General features: G+C 41.3%; 1 protein-coding gene across 4 annotated transcripts in view; it reads right to left on the bottom strand.

The window, feature by feature from the left end:
* Positions 1-1739: 1739 nt before the first annotated feature.
* The window catches only part of RPS6KA2 (ribosomal protein S6 kinase A2), a 242195-nt gene continuing 221600 nt past the window's right edge, over positions 1740-22334 (bottom strand). For all 4 annotated transcript variants that reach the window (XM_032443593.1, XM_015858006.2, XM_015858005.2 and 1 more), the window contains 7 exons: positions 16030-16119; positions 14381-14539; positions 13073-13234; positions 9870-9946; positions 7438-7555; positions 6345-6482; positions 1740-5974 (listed from right to left, as the gene is read on the bottom strand). In XM_032443593.1, the coding sequence (XP_032299484.1) occupies positions 5849-5974; positions 6345-6482; positions 7438-7555; positions 9870-9946; positions 13073-13234; positions 14381-14539; positions 16030-16119 (870 nt within the window). In that variant the 3' untranslated portion in view covers positions 1740-5848. The remainder of the gene's footprint in view (positions 5975-6344; positions 6483-7437; positions 7556-9869; positions 9947-13072; positions 13235-14380; positions 14540-16029; positions 16120-22334) is intronic.

Genomic DNA, 22334 nt, shown 5'->3' with positions numbered 1-22334 from the left:
GAGTAATTTCCCCAACAAAGAATGGAATTGGGCTCAGGCCAGCTTTGGATGTTTAGAAAACATCCAGTGAGAGCACTACAAATAGCTCTCCTGTCCAAATGGATGAATGGATAGAGATCCACTTCTACCTTGCATTTGGAAAATGGGTGAACAGCATTGTCAGCAGCTAGTGCACTGCAAGCAATCTGTGGTCAACCTGAATAGCTGGACATAGACAAAAACTCTCCTTTTCTGCTCCATAGCTTTTAGTGAAAAATCCATGCTTGTGATTTTCAGACATTAGCTTTTATTGTTAGTACCTGCTACTTACTGTTCTTACTGTCTGATGCCCTCAGCCAGCAGTTGTATTGCCCGTGAACAAAGTGCTACTCAGATAGGAGTGACTTTTAACTATGTCCTCTGCATAACTGTGTGTGACAAACACTGATTAAGCTTGGGTTGCTCCTGAACCTGAATATGTTGAAGGGCAGTCGTTGCCTGCCTCCCTGGAGAGGCTCTACAAGCCATGGTATGGACCTCTCAGGGGGAAAAGCTTGGTAAAGGAAAGGAGGAATGATCTGTGGAAGACACAAGGTCATGAGGAAGAGGATAGAGACATATGTCTTAGTGGAGAAGAACAATGAGGAGTAAAGGCGCAGAAAGGGTTGCTTCTGTTAGGGACAGAGAAAAGAAGTGATAGAAGTAGGAGGACAGGAGCAGCTGGCAGGAGAGCATTAGCACTTGGTTACCCACAGGCGCAGCAAAGATGCTGTGCCATGAATTTGAAGTCCAGCTTCCCTTGGTTATGCTTACTTGGACCTGGGTCGCATGCACTTTTTCCATGTCTGGTACCAAATGCAGTTCCCTGAGCTGGACTCACTACTTCTGTGATGCTGCTGGATATCACAGAGAAGAGAATTGTAATGGTGGTAATGCCAGGGAGGCAGACCCACTTCCTCCCAGGAACACAGGCTGGCTTTGCTTTGCAGTCACCAGTAAGCTCAGCAAGAAGAGGTTATGCTGTCTCCTTGCTAGTGGTTCTCAGAAGTACCGTATGATAGGAGGTCTCTGAGAAGAAATCCATGCCAGGCAGCTCGTATGAATGCTCGCATTTGCCTGGCAGTGAAACCCCAAATATGCCTGGTGGGTGAACTGTCTGCTGATGGAGGGTTACAGAATTACTTGTTGCTTCCCAAATCAGAGGCTTGAGTATGCAGGCTGCACAGAGGTAACAGCTCCAGTCTGACTTGGAAAGGTAAAGATGTGCCTTTAACATCACCATACCTGGCATTCAAGCATGACCAGTGCTTGGAACTGGAAAGGCATCATGCAAAACCAAGCAGGATCCCTTTTTCTCTCTCCCTCTTTTTTATTTTTTATTTTTTTATTTCTTTATAAAGAAAGGAAAAGATAGGCATGCCAAGCCAAAACAACAGAGTACAGACAGGTGAGCACTGAGGCATCTCCCCACAGCCAGCCCTTGCCCACTTCAGCTCAGCACCCAGCCCTCCAGCCAGTCCCAGCATGCTGCCCACCTTCCCATCCGCTCACAGCTTTTTGCAGTCTGTTCATGTGGCTTCACAACACCGTCAGCTTGTAGGAGCAGCAGCTGATGGCAGCAGCACAACAGCAGCAGCTCTGGACACAGTGCACAGGAAAAGGGGAGCAAAGGGCTTGTTTGCAAGCAGTTGTGTGTAACAATATAGAAAGTCCAAAGATCGTCAATCTGCTATAAAAATATTACACTTCATAAAACCATGTACTATAAAAAAAATCTATTCGGAAATGCCAGTAAACATAATAAATACCTGTACACCAGCTGCCCTTCTCATACAGAAAACATAAAAAGCACAAGCCTCAGAAATCACTGTAAACATCAACGTGGAGCCTGTAAACAAAGTGCTAAATCATGGTCTGTGTTTTGCAGGGAGCACATACTTCTACGCAGTTTGGATGTGTGCTTCCAATGGACAGATGGGAACGGGCTTGCACATTTTTCTTTGTTACAAACTGTACTAAAACATCAGCATTACTTTAAGACTTTTTATTTTAGTCTGAAGGATATCTAAGCTTGTTGGCCTAGTTGTGCATCTTTTAGGATTTAGATGTCAGGATCTCCCTTGGCTGTTGCTTAAAGGAACAGTCCACAGATGTTCTCCAAGGGAATTTTGCTTCTGATTGTTTGCTTTGGCATATTTTGCTAGAAAGTTCCATAGATACAGCTTCAACAGACCTGAATGAAAACCATTTTTGTATGGAAACTTAGATACCTCTTTTCTGCTACAGTAATCTGCTTTGCCTTCCATGTTTGTCTGCCTTCTTCCTGCCAGGGATTGCTCTATAAAATCAAGAATTTCCTCTATGAAAACTGATGATTTCACAACAAACCTCAGGATTTCTTCTTTATAATCTCCACAGTGGCAAAAACACACACAGCCAGCACCATTTCCCCACAGCACATCATCTGAAAGCAAACACCTGGCATTTTACACAAACTTGTGGCACACTCCTTGAAGCCAGGATTTGGCTCCCAGCTCTGCATGCACAACCTGGTGTGGGTAAGCTTCTTGTCTACAAAGCCCATTGCCTGAACTCACCTCAGTGGAAGGCCCTACTGCCCCATGCTAATACATGTCACAGCAGAGCTGGTGCCTTGATGCCTTTCTGCCATCCCCTGCCTGCTCATATGCCAAACATTCGCTTTGCCCTGTGATGACCTGGATAAGGGAGGAGCAACTAAGGTAGAGAGAAAGCAGGTGGCTCCCTCTTTTAGCATCAGCACTGGCACATGCTGGCTGAAGCTGCAGAGCAGTGGTATAACAAGCCCTTTAGGCACTCAAGAGATGCCTTCTGCCACTGGGCAGCCTGCTCTGCTGTGCTGAAGGACAGCTCTGATTTTGTGTCACAGAGGCGCTTGAGCATGCCTTGGACTGCCATTGCTTTGCTCACTTTGATAGTTCAGAAATCGAAATATGTTATTTCTAACAGCCTAAGGCACTAGTTCATGGTGTGGACTAATAACCTGCAAGATGATGGATGGTTGGACTAGATGATCTTGTAGGTTTTTTCCAACCTTGGTGATTCTGTTTTTTTTCCCTAATTCAAAGCAACTTTTAGGAGCTAAACATATGCTGTGTTTCAGTCCAAATGACTGCATCAGCCAGACCATTTGTGGAAGTGGATAAACGTGGTTCACTTTGACCAAAACAGGTCAGAACACTATTATGAGAACATCACTGGTGGCATAAATATGTGCATGCAATCTGTGTAAGAGTGCAGAGGGCTGCACAGCCAGGATGGGGTGCATACCCCACACAATCTCTCCCCTAGGCACAGCTGCTTGCTGAGCATGTGCCTATCCACACCTAGGGCAACCACTCCCGTATTCAGCATCAGATTGCTAAGAATGTCACAAACACAGCTCCTCAGCATTGCATCAAACACTGACTATACTGACATTCTCACTGGGACTGCACCTCTTTGTGTATTTACACACACATCTGGACACAATGGCAAGAAAATCCTGATAATCAAATATCATTATATGTAATTGATAGGCTTATAAATGAAAATAATTAATGAGCATCAACATGTAGCATTCTGTACATGGCCCCAACCTTGTATGGTTAATAGGGTGATAGCTGGTGGGCTAGAAAGAGCTCAACCAGGAAGAGATTCAAACAATCCTGGAAGAGCAGCAACCTGTAAGCTTGGCCTACAACACAATCAGATGGAGGAAAAAAGCTCGAAAAAATTAAGACTGAGTACATCAAGAAGGGATCAGACTGTTTCCAATGACTCTGAAGAGAAATCAAATTGAATCAATGAAAGATGCCAGGAAATTTCGAGTGGAGACAAAAACTGCACCTAGCATTTACAGCACTTTTTCTACCCATGCACAATGATGACACCTTAAAACGACATTTTGTGGAAACAATTCAAATCAACCGGGACACCAGAAAGTCCAGCCCTCCCTCCAGGTGCCCTCAGCATCCCTGTGCCACCTTGCCTTCCTGCAGACAGAAGTCACATCCAGGGAGTGGACCAAAACGTCTCTGCATCAGTCAGGACTTCTCCCAGCACTCTGACAGCAGAAATGTATGAGATTTAATTAACTTCTAATGAGAGAAGAAGTGTAAAAGCAGCAAATAGCTGACATTGAGCATAGATTAGCTAGAGTAGAGAATTAAGCACATTATTCCCTGCTGCTTTGTAAATAAACATAGCCACACGTGTGCATGTTCCCACACAGCAATTCAAGCCAATTCGTTCTCTGTGTGAATTTTCACAGCATTGTTTATTCTAGAAAAGAGAAGGCCTTCAAGAAGAGCTGCTTTGCAGCATTCCTGTGTGCACAGCACATAAACCTGGACATTAAATATTGGTTTAAATTATTAAGAATAAATTTAAGTTCAAAAATAGACTAATGCAAACAAACAAAGTTCTGTTAACACTGGAACACAGTTTTAGGAAGCATATTGCTATAGCAAATGCAACTTCTCATCCCATTGGACATTGATGCCATGACCTGGTAATTTCACATGGCACCATAGCGCACCACTACCCAGCCAGACAATTGTCACCTCTAGCATACAAAGCTCCATGTTTACGTTTTTCTTTTTTTCTCCTTTCAAAATAGACAAAAAGCCAATATAGCACATTAGCTTCTCCCACAAAGCATCTGAAGTGACAAAATTCACTCAGAAAACAAAACAAAAGCACTATAAAGAAGAATCCTGGGCAGCTCGTGATCACCATATGCCACAGCGGGTAAGAAAAACAATAAAAAAGTAGCTCAGGGAATGAGAAAAAAGGTCCACTTTGTTGAGACCTTCTCAACCAGGTTTTATTTCCCTGAACCTGAAAAATCCAGGCATTAGGGTGCAGATCTATATATATATATATATAAATATACATGTATATATATTTATATAAATATAAAAGCACAGCATCATCCTGTTTCTCCTCCTGATTTATTAGCATTAAAGCTTGTGACAGTTGGCTGGATCCTTCAGAAACAAGCACTCCCCAGCAGGGAGCAGTGGTGGCCTTGCCTGCAGCCAGCCTCCTTGTTAGCTGAGACCAGACACCTTTGTCACCTCTCATCCATAGGCTCCTACCCCACTACTTCAGACAAATGCTTTCCCACAGTCCCATGGGACCCGATAGTCCCCTTGGAGGCCTGTGTTTCTCAGAGACTTTCTGCTCTCAAAGGACCTGACCTCCACCAAAGTCAAGCTCATGGGATACACTCCTCCTTGAGTGCTGCTGACTTTGTTCCAGACAAAACAGGGGCAAAGTGCAAAAGATTTCTCAAAATCAGAAGGTGTTTCCATCAGAGACAGCGTGTTCTCCTTCATGCTGTATAGCATTTATTTCCAGTAAGGTCTCATCCATGTGTCTCTGCAGCCTTCAGTCCTCCTGGGGTGAGTGGAGACCAGCAGGCGACCAGCCAAGCACTTCATCGTGATGCTTGTGAGAACTGCTGAGAACATTCAAACCCGACTGCATCTTCATTACAAAACGTGCTTTTCTTGAGGAAAAAAAAAGTGAAAACTATGTTCCTGAAGAACATCTTAAAGACTCTTCTAGGGAGGGATGGAGCATCTCTACTTTATTTGGCTTTATCTCAGTAAGGAAACAGAGCTACCAGCAAAATTGGCACATCTTTGTGAAGTTGTTAAACTCAGGATCCTGGCTGGAATGTAAAAGAAATGATGGAGGAAAGGCAGACTTTGCCTTATGCTGTACTTCCGCTAGTTCCGGCGATTTCATGTGCAAGTTGTCCAAAAAGTTCTACTAACCAAGTAAAGATGAATCTCTCAAATAATAAACAGTGGGTTTCCAAAGAGGCCTTGTGGGGGTACTGCTACAATCTGGTTGAGGTAAGTCTTTTCATGCCCCTCCGCTGAGCCAGATTGGAGGACAATACAGGCTCCAGCCTTGGTGCCTGAGGTGTTCGGTTTAAAGCAAAGTAAGTGGCTGCCATTGCACCCTGTACAACAGAAAACGAGAAAACACTGAGATAAAATTCATTTCTTTGATGCTTCTTCCCTCCCTTGCCCAGTCCAGTCCCCTGGGTGCAGGCCCCATTTCCATTAAATGATAAGTGTCTGCTGGAGTCTGATCCAAAGCAGTGGGCAGCAGCAGTACATACACAGAGCCCACCTGTTGATTTAATGCAGCTGAAAGCTGACAATATCAAGCAGATGATGAGTCCAAAAGCTTTACTTTTAGTGCAGCACCATATTAAATTTCACTTCTGTGGCAAACTATTTTCCCAATTCCTCTCTCCCTTTTCAGAATATCTACAAAAATCCCATATCTTTCTGCCAGATAGGGATATTCAGGAGAGTAGGACATACCTTCACCAGGTGAACATCCTGTCTGCTGAGTTGATTTTGAGATAGATACTCCCTGTTCACTATCCATGGATGTCTCAACACTTGAACTGCTGTGAGACGCTGATGAGGGTCTACGTGAAGCATCTTAGACACAATATCCTAAGTTCAAAAGGAAGAAAACAGTAGAAGGGAAGAAGTAATTAATAGCAGCGCAGGGTTTAATAAGATCTTCCCAATGACACAGTTATCACCAGCCTGTACAAATGAGAGGGGGCTGCATTTTAGAAATGCTTTATATTTTTTAAATAAAAAGTCTCATGTCTGAAAAGTTCAGGTGTAACATCCAATTCTGAAATGATAATACAGCTGAAAGATAATGTGGCAGGTATTCAGTTTACTGAGTGTTAATAATTACAGTGACTACGTAAAGGTGATAAACTCTGCCTAGAGAGGATGCCATCTGGAGGCAAGCAAGTCACTAGGATTAACTGCAGTTTTGTGATTGAATATGTGATTGTTTTCCCATTTGATAATGCCAGCTGGTAAACCTGAAATCTCCTGGAGGAATGCATAAACTGTGTCAAAGTTTCTAATTAATGCCAGACAATTGGAAGCTCAATAGCTTTCCTACCCATTCAGCTATCTCACAGACCAGTCCATAGATTTGTGTGTCTCAGCACCAGTTTTAATTCCAGCTCCTGGGGTTTCCAGGCTTTGTGATAGATGTGTGGCCTCAACTACAGACAGTACAGGAGTTAAAAATGCCTGTTTATAAACTGCCTGCTCATGCTTAGCTTTGAGGACCAAAAAGGTGGCTCACATATAGACCATGACTTCATGTCATTGACTACCCTGGGCTTCTCTCCAAAGTTCAGTTGCACAACAGAAGAGCTGCGTGCTAATTTGAGAGCATTCCTAATTGAAAGTGCTATGTTATGCCTTAGTTTAATTAAAATAACTACTAACAGTCCAAATACTATTTTGTGCAGAGTGGTATGAACATAAACAGGGCACTGAGAAATAACCCTTCTGACTCTCTCTAAGTTGGTTATTACTGCAGACTGCCAACCCATTTAAGAGGATAGGAAAAGAATCTCAGGAAGCGTCCACTGACCTTTGCAGTATCTGATACTGAATCCCAGTTTCCTCCAGTAAGAGCATATTTGCCACTGCCAATCCTGGCCAGAATCTCCTCTGGGGTGTCATCTGGCCCATTTGCAAAAGGAGTGAACCTATTAGAAATAAAAGGAAAAGTTTTATTTGCAGGTATTGGATTTCTAGGATCTAGTGATAAAAGCCGTAGATTTCAACAGGGATTTTCTTCCTTCATAATGGGAATGAGAGGTAAAAATAATGAAGCAAAAAAATATAAAATCATTTCTGAAACAAAAAAGGAAAAAGAAAAAAAAATGGTTGTAATCTATTCTTCAGTCCTTTGTTAATCATAACATGCAAGTTTGCTGGACAAAACAGATTTTATGCAATAGGTGCTTTAAAAACTTCCTGATCTAGCCAGTCAGAAATCAGTAGTAATGTATACTCAGCTTTACAAAATCAGTGCCACATGTACAGGGCCCAGATATTTTTTCTTCACAGACTGACAAGTGATCAGATTTCGCAACTGACTAAAATATACCAGGCCAAATTTTACTCAGCGATCTCAAACAGCTGTCTACTTTTAGAAGAAGGGGGGTGTCTGGGATTTGTATGCCATTCCCTTCTGTCTGTTTTTGCTGTCCTGGATACCCACCAGTTTGGTTCTGCTGTTAAACAGATACTTGGATTTGGCCACAGCTTCCTATCTCCTTGTTTTGTAAAAGCACATTCAATTTCTTAAGCAGTATTTTCTCATTTCCACCAGTGCTTCATATTTCACAGTTCAGCCCAGAAAGATACAGGCTGTTATTCCATTCCCACCAAAGGGATACGCTGAGAGTTCAGGAATGGCTGACACTCCAAAGTTGGCCATTCCTGGTGTTAATAGTATTCTAGACCTGTGCTCCAGCCCTTCATATCTCAGCACTCTCTGCTTATAGCAACTCTGGGAGGAGAATAACATCATAGGTTCATATAATAGCTCCTACTGCTTTCCTCTGGTAAGGAAGAATAAAAGCATCCACGATACAGTGGTGGCACCTCAACTGTGTAATTTGCATTTCAGATTCAAATACATTTAGAATCATAGAATGGTTTGGGTTGGAAGGGACCTCAAGGATCATCAAGCTCCAACCCTCCTGCCACATGCAGGGCCGCCAACCTCCTTTTGGATATATTTTAAAACAAAACATTTTGAATGTATTGTCCTGTTTTTAGCTGAGACAGCATTACTAGCACACTGATAGTTTGGTTGTTGCTGAGCTGGGTTAAACCACAACAATATATTCAGCTAACTACTGGGACTGTGGGTATTGTGTTGATTTTATTTACTAATTCTGGTTGTGTATCAGTGCAAACCCATGTTTTTAGCCAAATAGAAACTTTTTTTTCCAGGTACCAGATCAGACTGGAGGCTGTTCCAGAATGCCCCATTATATTTCAGCTAATGTTGAGCACACCTGTACTCAGGAGCGAAATAGGGCAGGAACTCCTGGCACCTCTTCTGTACTTCACAAGGAAAATGACCCAAATAACATAATGACAGGACCTGTTTGGTTTCTGCATGAACTTAGGAATACAACTTTCTTGCCATGGCTGAATGATCATGACATAGACTAAAGAGCTGTGAGTGGTCACTGCAAAGTTCCAAGCTGCACCAACAAATAGGATAAATACGCTCACATAATAGCCTGCATCCAGCAAGAGAAATGAAGTTCAGGGGCCTAATAAATCCACCTTGGATTTGCACAAGGTGTTTCCCATTCCCTCCAGCACACCTTATTCTTATCCCACTCTGCTTACTTACTTACTTACTTCACTCTTTCTCTCAGTCTTTTTGCATCAATATTTAGCCAACCCACTGGTAGGTTTCCTAATCCAAATATCCCCCAAGAAGCTTCTGCTGCCTGTTCCTGTCCTTGCTGGTCTGTTTACTTTGCCTCTTCTGCAGTATATATATATTTTTAATAGCATCTGAAAATTATGTTTTATTATGGCTTTTTTTTAGCCTTTTAAATTGCTCAGATACCTCAATAACAACAATCATAAGAGAAGAATGAAGCTAAAGAGAATACATGTATTAATAGAAACAAATAAATCTCCTCTTATGGGTAAGGTGGACATGATCTGGAATACACTCCAACATTGCTGTCCCAGTGTAACACTTTCATGCTACTTCAGTGTTCAGTGAACGTTTTAGGACTCAAAATCTCAGTGAACATTTATGGGCCCAGGCTATTAAAAACCTAAGTGGCTTGTAAGTGTCGAGGATATTCATATGTTTTGGAAAAAAGCTGTTCTAATTCTAAGTCTTGACATTTGTTTTCTTGCCTCTTACAACTGAGCACATCTCCCAGAATAGGTCAGGCAGTTGGCTGTCTCTATCTTAGACTCCTTTCTGGCTTAATCACTGCTGAAATATACCCACTGGAGGAAAACCTGTCATCTTACCCTGCCAGCATGGTGTACAACAGGATCCCCAAGCTCCAGATGTCACAGGCTGCATCGTAACCTTGGCGCTTAAGGACCTACGTGAAGAAAAGATGGGTGAAAAAATACAAGTTAATCTGATTCCTGAATTTTTGTTTCTGTGTTGCAAAAAGCACTGATCAGAGGTTGTGTCAGGCAGCATTTCCAGGACTTGCCCTCACACCTGCCTTGAAGATGTATCTGCTCAGGAGCCAGCTGTTGGTAATGGTGTGGGGCACAGAGGGGCTCAGGCCAAGATTGGTTGGTCAGTTTGCAGGCCCATCTCTGCAGGGATTAAGCAGGAGGTGGTTTATTGGCCTTCACCATTAAAACAGGGCAACCCTCTCTACTTTTTTCAGTGTTTTAAACATTTACTGAAGAAAGCTCTTAATGCTCTTAAATGTGCCCTCCAATCAGAGAGGTCACCAACTTCACTGTGGAAGAATCAAACATGGGGCTGACTGACAGTGGTAAGCATGTCCAAGTTTTTTTTGGATCTGATACAGCAACTGGATGCTCACTAACTCATATTTTATGTCATACTCATACAGATGCATTACAACTGCAAAGAAAGCTAAAAGGCTTATCTTCTTCTGGTTTAAGTAAAGCGGCAGCATTTGTATGGGAATTAACAAGTAATGCATGAAAAGTTTTCCACATTGAGAAAGCAAATATCATAGTATTCTGAAGAGATTTGAGATGGTTCAGGACTGGTACAGGATGGACAGTTGGACCAGCAAAGATGTAATATGGATTTATTTTATGCAAATGCATACCAGAAGAAACATGCTTGAGTCCCTGCGGGTCCAAGTGAAAGTAAAGTCAATGACTGATGTGCCCTGCTGAGATGAGGGGAAGAGCTGTGTTTCTCTTTGGCTCACAAAGACTCATGAGCCACCTTCAGATCTTCTACTTGTTCATAAAGGCGAACTACCATTCCGTTTACTTAACCTCAGTTCTGACACACAAGAAGAGTTTAGTTCCCCTTCTGGTGGATCAGATGCATCATTATTATTATTTTCCAAAAGGCATGAAAAACAAAGGTACAAATTCAGCAAGTCTTTCTCAGACCTGGTTATTATCCAGTAGTAATGTCAGCTATTTGAAGTTTATCACAGAAAACAGTTGCTGGAAGAAAACAGTTTCAGAAAATGTTGCCTTGACAGATTTTACAAATGATGAGCGGTAAAGCAGCCATCTGTCAGGTATGTGCTGGGAGAACTTTGGCCACATTGAAAAAATATGGCTCAGACGCTTCTCTAAATCCTATTTCTATACATTTTGAATTCTTAGATTAATAGCGCTATAAATACAGGCTTTTCTCAGCTGTAACGCCAACAGGGATGTGTATGGGCATGAAGGATAATAGTCTTATCATTTCTAATGAAAAAAAGAGTTCACAGAATTTGGAAGAAATCTGCAGAGGGAAGTTACTTTAGTTTATGCAAGGGTTATGCTGTACTATAGGGGCTCAGTAGGCTGTTCAGTCACTGTTCACTCTCTGCAAACGACATTGCTCACACTAGGTGGCAGAGTGCTTCTTTCTTTCTGAGGGCTTTGAACTTTTCCAATATTTTCATCAGAACTACAAATTAAATGTTTCCACATTAAGCAAGTATGCAAACTTGTCGTCAGCCCTCTGCCACTATTCTTTTGTGTCATCATTCCATCTGACTTCCTGCCTTCTTGGTCTGTGTCACCAGCATATTACAGATGCTGCGGTGGGGCTTGGAAAATGCAGAAGTCAGGTCCAGGCTGGAGGGCAGGATTATATCACAAGTAAAGTGTAAAAGTAGTGAGGGCTCTATGTAAGCTCTGTCAGTTCCAGTAACATTTCAATTAATCTCAGACATTTCCTGCTTTAGTGGGACTTGTCTTGCTCATCACAAACAATGGGAAGTGTGAGTCCTGCCTTCAGTTGAAACTAGAAGAGGCTAAGCTGAAACAGCACTGGGCTGACAGCATCTGTGACTACAGACACTGAACAAAACAGCCCATCAGGAAAAACACCTCCACCTATTTTAATCACATTGTATCTTGGAGAAAACGTCAGTCCTCTAAATCTTGTAAACACAGCTAATTTTTTATTTGGAAAGTAAACATTTGTGGGTGCTTCAGATCTTTCATTCCTTTTTTTGATAAATTTCATGTAGCTTATTCCAGTATCTAAAATGAAAAGCCATCAAAACAGTGATAATACAACAACACAATCTGTCTTGGCAGTGGAATGTTTTTTACTGAAAAAAAATATTCTGCTTTGAATTAATACTGCCCCTGGCAATAGTATCCATTTAACAAATTCTCTTTCTGATGCTGGAAGGCTGTGATCCTTGTATCTTGTTGCATTGTGGAAAGACTATGTAAGGGAAGATCATCCCATTTTTCACTTCTCAGTTGCATCCATACAGATGAACATTGGGTGGAGGACAGTTATGGGGAAGAAAAAGAGGGAGGAGCAAAGCCCATTGGCAATGCAGAACTACCACTCCCTGGATGTGGTACTTATTTGGCTTGTCTCTGTTTTCATGTCTGTGAAAATAGGAAAGCAGCCCTCTCCTCCCTCACACAGGTGTTGTTAGGTCTGGTAGTGATGGGAACCCCAGCTTATTGCAATTCAGCAGAAAAGGGCAGGTCAGTTCTAGGCTATTATTCGCACAAAACAGTCTGTTTCTCTATGAGCAGCTCGGCTGGTTATGGTAAGAGAAATGGCATAAGAAACCCAGAGACTTGATGCCACAAAGAAATGCACTCTTTGTTTCCAACATGAGAGTAAGGACAGACAGGGAGGTCTCTGGGGGGAGGGGTTTTGAGATCTATATAATTTTCCTATCTTTACTATCAAGTTCCTGCATCCCCTGTAACAGTGAGATCAGTACTTGAAAAGGTCAGGAGGAGGGATGTTTCAGTTTCTCTGCTAAATCATTGCAAAGCTCCTACCAACTTCAGTGTAGTAAGGATTTTATCCATGGGTATTTCTATTTGGGTCTTACCAGATATTAAGACTAAAAACAACTTCCCCCAAAAGACTGACAGGAATAGGAAACTTATGGCAATAAAATATATTGAAGTTCTTTTAGTTGGGTTTCTACCCTGCTCTTTGAAATGCAACAAGAAAAGGGTGAAAGAGACAGAGGACTTCTTCCTATGTTGTATGTGTTAGTCACAGCTTTGAAATGTGATCCTACCTCAGGGGCGACAAAGTTGGCGGTGTAGCAAGGAGTCATGAGAAGACCATTCTCAGCTCTCAGTTGCTTGGCAAAGCCAAAGTCACAAATCCTGATGGAGTCTGGGTTTCCTGACTCATCCATGTAGAGGATATTACTTGGCTTTAAATCTCGGTGCACCACCTTAATGAGAAAGCAGGGAATAAAGAATGAGAGGAGGAGCATACAGGGATTCGCTTCCACGTCTGGCTTGTTGTTTGACTAAGTCAAGAGCTCTCACTCAAGATGTTTCAGTTTTGGAGAGAAACTACATAAAAACCTCAGGTAAATAAAGGCAAAAAAAAAAAAGTTTTAAATCTGTTAAAATAAAAAAGTTTGCTTTGCAACCTCTTTTGAAATATGATGGAGCCAGCTGTTCTAAGGGGTGGGCAACCTTCTTGAGGGTGGTCAAAAGAGACTGCTATACAAACACATTGGTGTCAGGGGCTCTAAGATAGCCCTGAAATATTCAGCAGGAAAGGTCACAATGAAATCCTGTCATTGAAAAAAGTCTGTAAGGGTCTTCTTGTGACATAGAAGCAGTTCATGCCCAAAAAGTGGGGTTAATTTTTACAAAAACCTTCCCTATAGGCACCCAATGATGCATATTTTACAACAGGTGCTGCATTTCTGTGGTGGGAAAACAACCTTTACTGATTATACAACTGGAAAACAATCATGAAAACACACCCGTCCAAACACAAAATATGCTTGCTTTAACCATGAAAGGAAAAAGAACCAAATATTTGAATAGCTATCCAAACTGTTTCTCCTTGAAAAGTGGAAAAGGAGAGGAAGCTTGGATTTCAAGTCAGCTCTCCAACAGCGTGTCAGGAAACTTTCGCATCAGCTGCTCAAACAGCCACTTCAGTTTGGAAGCTGAGCATTTATTTTCTACCTATTTCAGATAGATTTCTACCTCACTCAGATATGCTACTGGAAAATCTGATAAAAGACACTGCAATAATCACTTCAATAAATAGAAAAGAATAACCAGTAAATAATTACTTTCTCAGAAAGATACCCAAAAATCAGTATAATTCAGGGATGAAAACACTTTTGTGACGTATTGCAGTTCAGAAGCAAAATGGCTAGAAAGGCCACAACTCTATTTTACAGCTCAAATACAATTCTAAATGTGGAAAAAGAATGAAACATAACTTCACTGAAAAATATTTTTTTGGGAAAAATATGTTTATATTTTGGAGAAGGATAATCACAACCATTCGTTTTTTCCAAGTGTTGGAGTTTATGGAGGTTGCCGCAGGAAACCAGAACAGTAATGCTCACCCCCTGGGAGTGCAGGTAGTCCACAGTCCTGGTGATAGTGCACAGAACAGCACTGGCCTCTCGCTCTGAAAAACACTTCTGTTGAAGAATGCGGTCCAGGAGCTCTCCTCCTCGCATCAACTCCATCACCAGGTACACATATTTCCCATCGTCATAGACCTGTAAGAATAATATAATTAATATATGCTTTGGACTCAAACTTCATCTAACTTGGTGAAGGTCAGCCCTTTGATCAGCCTATTGGCTTGATTGTAAGATATTGGAATAAGAAATTGTCAGCTAACACATGGGAAATGTGCTTGTTAAGCTTAACATCAGAAAAGGCAACTATATAACACAACCTCATCATCACTTTTTTCTTATGTCTGTAGCAATTTGCTGATTTGTCTGTGCAGAAGCTCAGCCTTCCTGATCTGATATCATGTCGGCTGAGTAGACCAAAATGCTAAAAGCAGCACAACTTCACACAGCCTGAAATGTCTCATGGCTCTCACCCAAGTCTCCTTCCCCGTAATGTGCTCTTTCCCGTTTTACAGGGTAACGTTTGCCATTTTAAATAACAATATTTCCCTTTGACTCATGATCAGCTAAATGAACTCTATTATGTTGGCCAAGACCTGCTTCCAGTGATGTCATAGAGATTTTATTTGTAGTTCTGGTGAGTATATTGGCATGAGCTGTAACATGTACTTATTTTCAATGTCAATTGAAAGGGGGAAAAGACATTTCTTTGTCTAAATTGAAAGATGTCTATTTTCATGTCATAATCTTTTATCTAGGTTGAAATAATAGACAGTGTTGCAGTCATCAATGCTAGATGCTTTAGGAAAGGAATACAATTTATCTTGCACAATTTTAAGATACTCTAATAGTTAGGAATTGAGTGACATTTTTCTTGGGGTATGTGATAAAAAAATCTGTATAGACTTCTGTAAGGTCTGAGCCATAATGTGTTATTGGCCAGTAACACAAGCAGGATCTTTTTATTTAAACTCTGCATGTGCCACAGTGCAGACAACCCCAGGTGAGATCTCACTTCTGGAAAGTACTGCAAAACCACAGAATCACCCGGGTTGGAAGGAACCTCAAGGATCATGTAGTTCCAACCCCCCTGCCTGGCAGGGCCACCAAACATACACCTTTACTAGATCAGGTTGCCCAGGGCCCCGTCCAACCTGGTCTTGAACACCTCCAAGGACGGGGCATCCACAACCTCCCTGGGCAGCCTGTTCCAGGGCCTAACCACTCTCCTAGTGAAGAACTTCCCCCTAACATCCAACCTAAATCTTTCCTCTTTCAACTTAAAACCATTTCCCTGTGTCCTGCTATTGTCAGCCCTTTCGAAGAGTTTACTCCCTTCCTGGGTGTAAGTTCCCTTCAGGTATTGAAAGGCTGCAATGAGGTCAAAACCAGGTGTATTTGGTTGCTCTCCAGCATGGTACACCTTTGATTTTATCCACAGTTGATAGACAAGACTTGGAGAGTGTACAACCTGACCAATAATTTGTTAAAGCTACATATTTTTTCCCCTTGATTTCAATGTGTCTTGTTTTAGCTCCAAGCTTTTAGTAGAGAATTTTCCAGATAGGAATTGAACCTGATCATGAAGTGAAAATTATTTGTTATTGTAGTGCTCAGTGAGTACTCACATCTTTGAGAGTAATGATGTTTGGATGCTGTCCATATCGCAAGAGAATCTCTATTTCTTCAGAGGGGTCTCTCTTGCTCTTGTCAATTATCTGGAATAAATGAAGCAGTGCATGGTAAAATACCAGCTGGCAACATTAAGAACAAAGCAAAACTTAAACTAATATCTAAAATCCTTTTACTAATAATTTTTCTAGTAAAGGCCAGCTCAAACATGTGAAAATGATATTTGAAAAGTCATGATCGTCAGGTGAAGTCCCTGATGACTGGAAAAAAAGATAGTATTACATCCATTTTTAAGAAGGGTAGAAAGGATGACCCAAGAAACTACTGACTTGCCAGCCTCAACTCTGCGCTGGAAAAAGTCATAAAGCAGACTCTCGTGTGCTAAGGCACATGGAAGACAGGGCAGTGAAACAAAATAACCAGCATGGCTTCACCAAGTCCTGCCTGACCAACCTAGTGGCTGCCTATGAAGGCATAATTGCCTTGATGGAATAGTGATTCTCTTTTGCAGATGTGATAACTACAAACCAAAAAATAACCCAAAGAAGATACCTACACTTTGAAATTCAAATGTAACTTCACAGGGTGTAGCAAAAAATTAGTTCTGCCAGGAACTCATTAAGAGTAAAGTATTTTGGTAAGAATTTCCCCTTTCTAGAAAGCAGCAGCAGTGCATTCAAATAACAGCTTTATAGAAGAATAATGGGTGGCATTATTCAGAAATTCGTAATTCTATTATCGGATGTGATTAGCTCTCTGTAAGAACTCAGCACAGATTCAATGGTGTTTGAAAGGAAATATGGCTTTTTAAAAACCTCTTTTGTTAATAGAGATAAATGCCTGTCTGTTTTTGCGTGCGTTTTCATTGTTTAATTGTGGTGATACATATTTAAGTACATATCTAGAATTTAGTGCATCAGCCACATTAGTGCATACATCAGAGGTTTTGTACTCCTCATGACTGACATGCATTTGTACCGATAATGCTGATGGTGGTTGCATCTGAACCCATATGAGTGATTTGATTCTGACTGAACAGCAGAGTGACAAGTTCAAGTGCAGCAGGGAAATGATGCAAGTAAGCAGCAGTTGTACACATTCAAATAAATGAAGGTAAAAATTCAACAACAGCAGTGTGGAGAAAATCCTACTAGACAACTCCTTAGAATAATGTTGTTCTTCTAGTTCAGTACACACATCCTCAAAAACCCAATGAAATCCCTCATAAATAAAACTACAGTGGCTGAATGTGTCCCACTCAACCAATAACTAACATATAAAAATATACTCAGGACCACTTTCTTGGCTGGAGAAAACTAATATAGCCCTTGTCAAATTAATGAAGTTACATAAATGTGTGCTTGTTAAGATCTACCTGCCTCCTACAAACCAGCAGAACAGCAAGTATTACTGCTACTGTGGGAAGCACCGCTACCACCACCGTGCTGCAGCAAGTGATATATTCTGGGGTTGCTTTTCCTGTGAAAGAAGTTATCTAGAGCTGTGGAAAACTTTAAGCAGCTATTAATAATGTGGGAATATAATTATATATATATATATATATATTTTGTCCCCTAAAAAACCAAACCAAAATTAGTTTAGCTATTGAAATAAAACTCAAAACAACATAGCCTGAAGCGGTTTGCTAGTGATTTAGTAGCAACAGCAGCAGATAATATGTAATGCTTCTCATTCCCAACATGCTTTATAAATATTCATCTCAGAACAGCCCTGCTAAATACGCATAACTTTTACTTCAATTCACGCAGAAGCTGCAATGCTGTGACTACATGGACAAGCTGCCCAGAGCACCCAACCAACCACTGCAGAGCCCCTGTGGGGCACGCTTTCAGCTGCCTCTCTGCAGCCCCGTGACATCATGCATTCAGGATGGTTGCCAACACTCCACCATTTTACAATTAGCTAGAAAGAGGAAGGCATTAAATGTTATGGGTATAGATATAAACACTGATACATTCCCACTGAACTCTTAATCACCTGATTAAAAGCTGAGCTATTTCACTCATAAAGTTCTTGTGGTGCCAAAGACTATTTCCTAGCCTGGCTACTCTTTGTTTCCCCTGGGATATGATGTCTTGCATGAAGGCAGTCTCTCCCCTATTCCTCTCTTATGGTGTACCGTGAACATCCTGCAGCATTTCTTGCACAAGGAATGATCTTACTTGAGAAAAGTCATAGCGATTTGAACACAGCTGAATGGATGCACAGACACCCTCCATTACAGACTTCAGGGAAGGTTTTCTCTGCTTCCAGCCCCGAGGTAATATGCAGTGCTGCTATTCTTCTATTTCACTGTGTAGATGTATGGGGAAGAAAACTAACTTGGAAAGACATCGTAATGTATAAATAATTTAACTGAAAATGTAACAGAAGTTCTATTGTACACTGGAAGAAAAGAGCTATGAAGTAGACAGGTTTACTGTAGTCCTTTAGTAAAAATAAGAAACTGATTTTTCTGTCTGTAGTGGGCACTCAGGAACTGCCTACAAATACTGTATTAACTCTGGAGGAAACAATTTCAGGGTAAAATGGGCTCAACACACGTAAAAGTGCGTTCCTTTGTTCAGCTTGTTCTACTGGTGATTTTTTTGTTGTTGTCCTTTGGCTAATGCATTCTTAGTCTATTGTACTGACTACTTGAAAGAAAAGTTATACTTTCTTCTGTGGAATTTAGGGTAAAAACATCATGATATTTTAAAATGAGTCAAGCTCCATCGAGGGATAATACTAAACTCTTTCTCTCTCAAGGGAGAAAGGATCAGAAGATAATATTTTCAAAATCCTATTTAATGTGTCTGGCCAGTTTTTGCAAGTGCTGTCACACATCCTTTGCATGGAAAAAAAACCCCACCTGATTCTTCCTTACTAATGGGTATTCAATGTCTTCAGCCTTGCCAGGTGTACTGCTGAGTACAAAAAAGAACATCAATACAGTTCTGTGTGAATTGGTCTAGCCTCCCTGAAAATGGTACAGTAACTATACAGACAGTATATATTTGCTGGCTGCAGTTCTTCAGAGGTATTTTTGCATCTCTGACTGTGTAGATAAATTTCTTCTTCTGGAACTAGTTATGCCATTAGCAGATGTTACAGTCTTCAGCTGTCTGATACCACCCACCAGCTGGGATTTATAGCCCTCACAGCCCTGCCAAAGAAACGGTATGTGTGAGCGCTCCCTAATCTGCTTTGGGCAGAATTAGCCCTGTGAACGCAAACTGTCTTTTAAACAGCTGAAATTAACCTGGATGACCTTGTGCGAGAAGGATGACTGTTCCTCACATGAAGCTCTCCATCACTATGGTTGAGATACTGGAAAAAGGCAAGAGGTGGGAGGTGGCAATTTAACTGCCTCTGCTGTCTGGAAAATGAATAAACTAAAAGAAAAGGTAAGAGAAAAGCAGTTGAGTGAGAATGAAGACTGCAAAGAAATATGAGATGCAGTGATGGGGAACAGCCCTGATAACAGCCTTTGGAAAGAGGAAGGTTTCTGGCCAGGGTAAGCTGGAGTGAGAAGTAAGGAAATGCTGCTGTTTGAGTCTTCCTGGGCTGGGGAAAAAGGTTTACATACATCTTTAATGAATAAACAACTGCACTGAAACATTTGCTTGGCTCTCATTTGCTTCTTCCTCTTTAGAAAGATGCCTCTGAAACTGAGACACAGGAATGTGAAATGGGGCAGCTGAGCCATGGGCACAGTTCTAGCTTGGTGCTCTGGCTCCAGAAGCAGAGTCCAGCAGGTCAGGCCAGAGACCTGAGCACTGCAACACCTTGAGCAGCCACAGCTGAGGTTGCCAATGTATTTAAGAAGCACGATAACTGAAAGCATCTTCTAATCAGCATGAACGTGCAAAAAGCAAAGAAGAGAAAGAGGGGTTTGTATACTATCTAAAGATGCTTTATTTTCTACTACCTATCTTACATTTTTCTCTACAGCCTGTCCGCAATGTAAATATGGGTTAATCATATTTAAGAAGAGATTCATATAAGAGCAATGGTGTGATGCAATGCTCCCTGTAGGAATTTTTCATCTCTTTTTTTTTCTTTTTTTTTTTTTTTTCAGTCCATCTATGGGCTGAATTCCAAATCTGAAACCCAGGACACGAAGAGTGAGTGGAACTGACTATAGATGGGATATTCATCTTTTCTACAGGAAGGTATAACAACACAGACATTTTATACCGACAGATTCATCTCCAGCATTAATTCCAAGAACAGTGTCACAGAGATACAGTTCTGCAGTTTTGTGAGCTGGAAAATATACAGGTTTCAGTTTCAGTAATATTTTCTTCCAAAAACAAGTCCTTTTCACGCCAAGCATCTGTTTTAATTTGGTTCAATTTTTGATGTCAAATTACTAAAGCTGGAGGAAAATCACTGCAGAAAGGCTAACATTATTTAACAGGCCATGGTATAATTTTACATCTAACGTGTCTCCAAGGAGAGCTATTCCAAGCCTAATAGTTTCGGAGGGACTATTTGCTGTGCTATTAGTTTTGATTAGCTCCAGAGTTTCACTTCCCCCATCCTTGCTTAAATCTTTCAGAAAAAATAGTGAAATGCATATTAAAAGAAACGGGCCTAATTACTGCTGCTTTTCTGAAATGAACATTAGCCATCGGATCAATATATGTAGGTGAGGCATTAAGATTTCTAAAGGCAGAGCATGCCCATTGCTGACTTAGCACTCCCAAGCTGTCGACTGCAACTTTAATACGTATTAATTATGGCCTATACAGCTGCACACATTTTCTAAGCAACACAAACACTAACAAAATTTGTTTCGACAGCACCCATGAAGCAGAAAACTCATATTAGACAGAAGCCTGCAATTTTAGAGGGAGAATGGCCGAGTGTGAAAAGCTCTCCACTGTTTTAGCCTGCTCTGCACAGTCCTAGCACACACCCATGGATCAGACTGATGAGTTTTCAGTTTGTGAGATGACTGCAGCGCTACTCCCATCCCCTCTAACAAAAAGCTTCAGGGGTGAAAACCACTGTATCATATTTGGATGTTACAAAAGGGGAAGATTATTACATCAATATGGAAGACAAATACAAGAAACAGTTTAAATGGCCCCAAAAGAGGAACAGAGCCACAAAGGACCAAATGCTGTCCAAAATGCTTAAATGTTTGGCAAGCAAGCTAGAGACGAGAAACATGATACTGCTAAACCCTATGAAAGCTGCTGCCTGATCCTGCATCTTAGAAAAGATCCAGTCAGTGCTGAAAAACAGCATCATCTTATATTCCCGAGAAGCTCAGCAACGTTAAGGAGAGGTGCACTGTGAGCTCTGTAACCAAATGGGAGGGAGGCTGTAATATCTTAATGCTGGAGGGGCTGTAGAGCCACTGTACATCTCAGATTTAGCTCAAAGCAGAGTTTAAGAGATGGTCTGCCCACATTTCTATATGCCTCCTCTGCTTATCTGATGAGACTTATGTAACACCTTCATCCCATTTAGCCAATTGTCACCATCCAGCAATGGCTCTTGCTGCTATAAACAAGTTCACTGCTTGTAAAAGTGTTTGGGATGCCCCTGGCTCTCTGCCCTGCATTCTTCTAAGCCCTTCAAGCACAGTCCCACACTCTTCACTGGTAGATGTAGCTGAAGGGTCCTGTCTGTTTGAGATGTGCTTCTCTGAAAAGCTGACTTACAGTGAGCGTACCCAGTAGAAACCTGAGCACACTGAATTAAAACAAGTGAGGCTGAATGAAGCTTGGCAGGCATCTGACTAAGCTCAAATCTTACAAAATGACAACAGCATTAAATATTCTCTGTCAACCCTTGCTATAGTGAGCATGTTCACAATAACATTCCGCACGGAAGTCAAGACCTTTGAAGTTACTCAAAATGAGACAACTTGGACAGCCTTCAAAATACACTCATAGAATAGATGCAAGACCCTCACAGAAAACTTTCTCCACTGCACTTCTTTGCTATTCCATCAGTTTTACTGCAATCAGTTTTCTCTCTCCGACACATACTGGGGACACCAGCTCATGCTGTTTGTAAGCATTCTTTCCATATACTTCTATTTGCAGTCTGAAGTTTTCCATACTGGTTCTTTTGCAGAGTGCCAGATGAGCACCCCTCTGGAAAACTGCCCTCCCTGTGCAAATCCAAAGCAACACAGAGATTTATGTCTAAATCATCTCCGAAATCTGTACCTCCCACATGATACTTTATATCCTATTGAGTCTGTTGCCACATTACTGGCTTAAATATCCTTCAAGCAGTGAAAATAATCTTCTGCTGAAGACTCTGAATAACAGGATTT

Source organism: Coturnix japonica, chromosome 3 (genome assembly GCF_001577835.2).
Source record: "Coturnix japonica isolate 7356 chromosome 3, Coturnix japonica 2.1, whole genome shotgun sequence".
Classification (NCBI taxonomy): Eukaryota; Metazoa; Chordata; class Aves; order Galliformes; family Phasianidae; genus Coturnix; species Coturnix japonica.
Note: the sequence above shows the minus strand (reverse complement) of the source record. Positions and strands in the feature narration are given on the sequence as shown.